This window comes from Mandrillus leucophaeus, unplaced genomic scaffold (assembly GCF_000951045.1).
Source record: "Mandrillus leucophaeus isolate KB7577 unplaced genomic scaffold, Mleu.le_1.0 Scaffold77, whole genome shotgun sequence".
In the NCBI taxonomy this organism is placed as follows: domain Eukaryota; kingdom Metazoa; phylum Chordata; class Mammalia; order Primates; family Cercopithecidae; genus Mandrillus; species Mandrillus leucophaeus.
Window position 1 is genome coordinate 6,708,770 of NW_012108363.1, and position 7,987 is coordinate 6,716,756.

General features: G+C 42.5%; 1 protein-coding gene across 3 annotated transcripts in view; it reads left to right on the forward strand.

Annotated features, from left to right (window-relative positions):
• Positions 1 to 7,987, forward strand: part of HAVCR1 (hepatitis A virus cellular receptor 1) — a 30,209-nt gene that overhangs the window by 19,354 nt on the left and 2,868 nt on the right. For all 3 annotated transcript variants that reach the window (XM_011966715.1, XM_011966714.1, XM_011966716.1), the window contains 2 exons: positions 3,354 to 3,468; positions 7,629 to 7,662. In XM_011966715.1, coding sequence (XP_011822105.1) covers positions 3,354 to 3,468; positions 7,629 to 7,662 — 149 coding nt within the window. The remainder of the gene's footprint in view (positions 1 to 3,353; positions 3,469 to 7,628; positions 7,663 to 7,987) is intronic.

Genomic DNA, 7,987 nt, shown 5'->3' on the forward strand with positions numbered 1-7,987 from the left:
CATATTGGCCAGGCTGGTCTCAAACTCCTGACCTCAAGTGATCTGCCTGCCTCAGCCTCCCAAAGTGCTAGGATTACAGGCATGAGCCACCGCACCTGGCCCGAGAATAATCTTTCTGATAGCCAGTTGTAAGAAATGACAGCATGGTCATTGTATAAAAAATTCAAAATGATCAAAGCGGGGCTATTTAGTGTAGAGCCAAATGACCTTATGCTATATACCTTAGTGACATTGTGAATGCCACTACATAGGAGTAACATTTAAACATTTAGCATCTTGTATGGCATGCACTGACTGATCCGACCTACTGGCGAAATATCAGAACTGCCACGATGTACATGTTTAATGTGTTGACATATGGCTAGACTTGTGCTGGATTTAAAAAACCCCTCAGAATAGTGGGGTTATTCCTAGTCTCAGTTACCTACAGAATAGGTCTGTTTAGAAGCAAGGGAAAACAATTGAGAGGCAGGTTCAAGGTTGGCAGTGGCAGAAACTTGGGCTTTCTGTGCCTTGACTGAAGATGTCAAGATGTCTTCTCCCAGGTACCTTGAAAACATGCAGAATACATTTTGACCCAGTAGGTCATCTTCCTGGACTCTATCTTAAGGAAAAAATTGAACTAATATATAAAAATGTATGAGGAGAATGTTCATTGTTAATATTTATAATCCTGAAAATATTATAAACAACCTAAATGTTTAATAATAAGAGATTACTTAGTTAAGCACGTCCATGTATTGGCATAAAGAATGTAGTCATTGGCAGGGCACGGTGACTCACGCCTGTAATTCCAGCACTTTGGGAGGCTGAGGCAGGTGGATCACCTGAGGTCAGGAGTTCCAGACCAGCCTGACCAACATAGTGAAACCTCATCTCTACTAAAAATAGAAAAATTAGCTGGGTGTGGTGGCAGGCGCCTGTAATCCCAGCTACTTGGGAGGCTGAGGCAGGAGAATCACTTCAACCTGGGAGGTGGAGATTGCAGTGAGCCGAGATCGCACCACTGCACTCCAGCCTGGGCGACAGAGCATAAGAACATAGTCATTGCAGTGCATTTACTGACATAGGTTATAGCATGTTATAATATGTTGGTTATAACACATTATTAAATGAAAGAAGCAACTTTTAAAATAGGATACAATTATGATATACTAATTCATATAGAATATAGTAATTATTTCTGTTAAGAAAAAATCCTAGAAGGATAAAATTCTAGAAAAGTATATAAAGCAAAATGGCAAAAGTGCTCATTTCTGGATGTTAAAGTTATGGTTTATTTATTTATTCGAGACAGAGTCTCACTCCATTGTCCAGGCTGGAGTGCAGTGGCACGATCATAGCTCAGTGCAGACTCATCCTCCCAGGCTCAAGTGATCCTCCCACCCCAAGCCTCCCAAGTAGCTGGGACCACAGGCATGCATCACCACGCCTGGCTAATTTTATTTTTTTCTGGAGACAGGGGCTCACCAAACTGGTCTCAAACTCCTGGGCTCGGGCTATCTTCCTGCCTTAGCCTCCCAAAGTGCTGAGATTATGGGTGTGAGCCACTGTCCCTGACCTGGTTATGAATTTTTTTAGTTTTCCTTTTTTATGCTTAGCTGTACATTCTAAAATGAGCATGCAGTATTTGTGTATTGTAATTAAAAACTGAAAGCAAATCCTGGCTCCTGAAACCCCATTCTCCATCTACGCACATTACATTTCCCTCCCACCCCATAGGTAAAGTAATAACAACGTAATTTTGCACTCCCAGACTCTAGCTATGCCACTTCTTAGCAAGCATGGCTCAAATGCTGTTACTCTACTATATTCATAGTGTTTACCAGGAAGTACCTAAAAGTACCCTTGCAAAGAACCCTATTGAATCTATTGACATAGAAATAGGTCCAGAGAGGCTAAACAGCTTGTCCATGGGCACATAGTGACTAAGTAGAGGACCTGGGATTCTTTTTGTTGTTGTTGTTGTGACGGAGTCTCGCTCTGTCACCGAGGCTGGAGTACAGTGGCCGTCTTGGCTCACTGCAAGCTCTGCTTCCCAGGTTCACGCCATTTTCCTGCCTCAGCTGCCCAAGTAGCTGGGACTACAGGCACCTGCCACCACGCCCAGCTAATTTTTTATATTTTTAGTAGAGACGGGGTTTCACCACGTTAGCTAGGATGGTCTCGATCTCCTGACCTCGTGATCCGCCTGCCTCGGCCTCCCAAAGTGCTGGGATTACAGGTGTGAGCCACCGCGCCCGGCCAAGACCTGGGATTCTAACTCCAGAGATTAAGCTTTTGTAAAGGAGAAGGCTTGGCCTTCACTCAGATTCTCCCCTTTCCTTCTATTAAAATACCTACCCGGTGGGCTCTCTTTAGGATTAGAACTAAGCCATGAAAGGGGGACTAGCATGACGCCTGGCACATTTCAGGCCTATTCCAGGAGGTAATAATCTCTTGTGATAGGCACCAGAAGACTTAGACAATTCTACATTTCTGCATGATTGTATAGCATTGAATTGTTAATCATAGCCATGTCTGTGTGCACCTACTCTCAAATCTATTTATATAGATAGAGACAGAATCTTCAATTACAGGTAAAAAGACAAGTAAGGACTGTAATCAAGGACAGAATTCAATAACTGAGCACATTAAGATAACATCACATCAAGTCAATTTATATAAACAAATTTTTTTCTTTTTCTTTTTTTTGAGATGGAGTCTCACTCTGTTGCCCAGGCTGGAGTGCTGTGGCGAAATCTTGGCTCACTGCAACCTCTGCCTCCTGGGTTCAAGCAATTTTTCCTGCCTCAGCCTCCCAAGTAGCTGGGATTACAGGCATGCACCACCATGCCCAGCTAATTTTTGTATTTTTAATAGAGATGGGGTTTCACCATGTTGCCCAGGCTGGTCTCGAACACCTGACCTCAGGTGATCCACCTGCCTGGGCTCCCAAAGTGCTGGGATTACAGACATGAGCCACCATGCCTGACATTTTTTCTTTTTAATATCACAAGAGGATGTATTTATGGATATAACCTATTGACTTTCAAAACAGTAAATTAAAAAATTTACATACAAACCCATTTTAAGCATACAGTTTTAGTTTGACAAATGTGTGCACCTATGTAAATACGACCTCAAGCAAGCTAGAAAACACCCCCATCATTGTAAAATATGTTTTGAATTTCAAATTGTCCTAGATTTTCACCATAGGGTTATAAACTCAGATCATTTGGTCTTACCCTTATGTTCCAGAAGTCCCCAAGCACCAATACAGGGAAATACGGCTGGGTAAGTGATTCTGGGAAACGTTTTCTCTTCATAACTTTCTAACAAGATGCTTTTTTGATCTGTTGTTGTTTCCTTAGCAGTTGTCCCCAGAACATAGTCCACAGATGGTCAACACCACTGAAGGAATCTATGCTGGAGTCTGTATTTCTGTCTTGGTGCTTCTTGCTGTTTTGGGTGTCGTCATTGCCAAAAGTAAGTCATTTCAAGATTGTTCCTAAGGGACTAGAGCAAGGGGTGTACAGCCAATTTGCCTGGGTTCACTAGCTTCATAAGCCACGTGATTTTGACTTCACACGACTTCCCTTTGTCCCCAAATCCTCATTTGTAAAAGGCACATGGTAATACCATCTACCTCAAGGGGGAAGGCAAATGAAGTTTAAATGCATTAGGACCTACAAAGCACTAAGAATGGGAGGTCATATGCCTGTAATCCTAGCTACTTGGGAGGCTGAGTGAGGCAGGAGGATTGGTTGAGTCCAGGAGTTCAAGACTAGCCTGGACAACATGGTGGGACCCCATCTCGTTAAAAAAACATGAAAAAAAAAAAAAAACAAAAAAACAAAACACCACCAGCCAGGACCAGTGGCTCATGTCTGTAATCCCAGCATTTTGGGAGGCTGAGGCAGGAGGATTGCTTGAGCCCAGGAGTTCAAAACCAGCCTGGACAACAGAGTGAGACATTGTCTCTAAAATAAAAGGAAAAGAACAAGAAGAAAAAGCACTGAGAATGGTTCCTGGCACATGACAAGGGCACAGCAATCTTAAACTGTAATCGTAGTTAGAAAGATCCTTTTGCCATAAATCTTTATAAATCTCATGGAACTTACATTCTAGTGGAGTTTTCACTTAAAACCACTATTTTTTAAACTTGTTGTTTTTCAATTATTATTCCCCTATGGAAAAAATTTAATTCTACAAGAATTTTTTTGAGACAGAGTTTCTCTCTTGTCTCACAGGCTGTAGTGCTATAGCACGATCTTGGCTCACTGCAACCTCCACCTCCTGCCTCTGCCTCCCAGGTAGTTGGGACTACAGGCGCCTGCCACCACGCCTGGCTATTTTTTTGTATTTTTTAGTAGAGACGGGGTTTCACTGCGTTAGTCACCATGGTCTCGATCTCCTGACCTCGTGATCCGCCCACATCGGCCTCCCAAAGTGCTGTGATTACAGGCATGAGTCACAATGCCAGGCCAAGAAAAATTAAATACAGATGTTCCTAAGTACCATTGGGGGATTGGTTCCAGAGCTCCTCGATTCCAAAATCTGCAGATGCTCAAGTCCCTTATAAAATGGTGTAGTATTTGCACATAGCCTGCTCACTTCCTCCAGTATACTTTAAATCTTTTCTAGATTACTTAGAACACCTAATATACAAGGTAAATGTCAGGTAAATAGTTGTTATATTGTATTGTTTTTATCTGTGTTATTATTGTTGTGTATTATTTTTATTGTTTTTTTTTTTTTTTTAAATTTTCAATTTGTGAGTGGTTGAAACTGAGGATGCCAAACCTGTGGCTATCGAGGGCCAACTGTATCAAGAAATAGGAGTTTATTGGGTAGTGTTGAGATCTGGAAGTCAACACACCATTGTGATATATAAGATTTAGTCTCTCCGCCCTACGAGATCTAATTTTTGTCCCTGTGGGGGTGATATTGTTAAAATTTTACAACACTCATTTAGCAGAAGAGGCACATGAGACATTGGGTGGGGAAACTGATAGCAAGACAAAGACTAAAAGAGTAAAACGAAAGTTTTCAAAAAGCAACCACTTCATGTCTTCATGTCTCCCTTCTGCTAATTGTGTGTGTGTGTTTGTCTCAGTATAACCCGCCTCCGGTAAAAGAACCCTAGTTAGCGGTTTTGCAAGATATGGTATTTGAAGCCATAACTGATCTAGTTCATGGATCTGGGCAGAGGACAATCAGAAAATTAAGAGTATGTTTGACAAATTTGAGGAAGTTTTTACATAATTATTTTGGAGCTTGGGTAGTCAAAGTGATTATTTAGAAATTGGGTAAAATACCTTTCAGGGAAGTTCAAACTTTCCCTCTGAAAGTACTTGAGTACGTACTTGAGTACGCTGAAAAAAATAGATTATTAGGAGATTAACAGGAGAAAAGGAATATGTATTTATTATGTGTACAGAAGCCACACAAAATATGAGATGGAAGAAAGGGCCAGATGACTGGAGCTTAAATACCCTTTTCTTTCCTTCTTATTGAGGCAGAGTCTCTCTCTGTCACACAGGCTGGAGTGCAGTGGTGTGATCTCAGTTCTGTGGGGGAAAGAAAGAGAGATCAGACTGTTACTGTGTCTATGTAGAAAGAAGACATAAGAAACTCCGTTTTGTTCTGTACTAATAAAACTTCTTCTGCCTTGAGATGCTGTTAATCTGTAGCCCTAGCCCCAACCCTGTGCTCGCAGAAACATGTGCTGCGTTGACTCAAGGTTTAATGGATTTAGGGCTGTGCAGGATGTGCTTTGTTAAACGTGTTTGCAGGCAGTATGCTTGGTAAAAGTCTTCGCCATTCTCCAGTCTCGAGTACCCAGGGACACAATGCAATGCGGAAGGCCACAGGGACCTCTGCCCAAGAAAGCCTGGGTATCGTCCAAGGTTTCTCCCCACTGAGAGAGCCTGAGATATGGCCTCGTGGGAAGGGAAAGACCTGACCGTCCCCCAGCCCGACACTCATAAAGGGTCTGTGCTGAGGAGGATTAGTGGAAGAGGAAGGCCTTTGCATTTGAGATAAGAGGAAGGCATCTGTCTCCTGCTTGTCCCTGGGAATGGAATGTCTCGATGTAAAACCCGATTGTACATTCTGTTTACTGAGATAGGAGAAAACGGCCTTATAGCTGGAGGTGAGACATGCTGGTGGCAATACTGCTCTTTACTGCACTGAGATGTTTGTGTAAAGTCAAACTGGCCTATGTGCACATCAAGGCACAGCACTTTTCCTTAAACTTATTTATGACACAGAGACCTTTGCTCACATGTTTTCCTGCTGACCCTCTCCCCACAATTACCCTATAGTCCTGCCACGTCCCCCTCACTGAGATAGTAGAGATAGTGATCAATAAATTCTGAGAGAACTCAGAGACTAGTGTCAGCGTGCGTCCTCCGTATGCTGAGTGCCGGTCCCCTGGGCCCACTGTTCTTTCTCCATACTTTGTGTCTTATTTCTTTTCTCAGTCTCTCATCCCTCCTGATGAGAAATACCCACAGGTGTGGAGGGGCTGGCCCTCTTCAAGCTCACTGCAGTCTCTGCCTCCCGAGTTCAAGCAATTCTCCTGCTTCAGCCTCCTGAGTAGCTGGGATTACTGGCACATGCCACCACACCCGGATAATTTTTGTATTTTTAGTAGAGATGGGGTTTCACCATGTTAGTCAGGCTGGTCTTGAACTCCTGACATCGTGATCCGCCTGCCTCCACCTCCCAAAGTGCTGGGATCACAGGCATGAGCCACTGCACCCGGCCTTAAATACCCTTTTCTTAGGGGAGAGAAAAGTGATGGATGTGGGCAATTTTAGAGGAAGAGTAAATGATTTTTAGGGGAGATGAATGGGCCCAAAGAACAGACTATAGGGCGGGACAAATTCCTCTGGACTCTGGATGTGTTGTCAGCTCTAGTCTTCTTCCTGTGATGTGCATCAATTCCCTGCCCCCATCCTCCCCAACCCTGCCACCATTGATGAGATATCTGGGGAAAGGATTCACAACAATAGAGTATCTTCTGGAGGATCTGGCCTTTAGCTAGATAGGGGAGCTTCAGAGAAAGCCCTTCCCTGCATATGCTCCTCCCCAGGTACTCTCACTTTGAAGTCCAAAGAAGCCTGTTTGAGGGTTTTGTATTCTGAACCCTAATGACCTCAAAATATGCTTTCCTCCTTAAGCAAAAATAACTCATTTCCTTCTTTAGGAGAGAGATGATTGGTAGTACAAAGTCTTGCAAAGGTATCCTTTGATAGAGGTGACTTTTAAAGTATATGGCCTTGTGACCCAGTTCATCTGAAACAAATCTTGGTTGATGCCTGTTGTTTAGCAGCCTATCAGAAGGATCTTGGACTTACTCATTTTTTAAAAATGAAAGATAATTTAAGAAGTGCGTTAACGTTAGGGAGGATATGTGGATGAATACACCAAAGCATTAATGAAATTGAGATACTGGGTGGTAAATGGCTTGTCTGGGTCCTACAGAATCAAAAGGGACATGGGAAGGAGATACCTCAAGGTACCAGGGACAAGTCCAAGTAATAACAGAAACAATACACTTGATTGAAAAAATATTATAAACTCTTGCTGAGATGTTTAATTTTCTCTTCAACTCCTCTCTCCCCGCCCCTTTAATTTAGAGTATTTCTTCAAAAAAGAGATTCAACAACTAAGGTAAGTTTGAAAGTATTTCTATCAATACTTTTGAGGTTCCTACTCTGGTAAAATAAAAACAGATTTCTGTCTCTCTCCTAAACTCTCCATCATATACCTTGGATCCTGATGGTCTACTTTAATGAGCAATTCTATTATTTACACCTTCCAGTGATATTTGTAGCTTTGTGTATTTCCCTGGAGTTGTGACAGAGCTGGTACAGAGGGAGCATCTCAGTCCTAAGCAAACCCCGTAGGGCAAGATAACTAAATTGCAAGATTTGCTCGACGGGACTAAACATTGAATGAGTTGTTGCTTTAGTTTGCTCTTTTATTTCGTTTAATG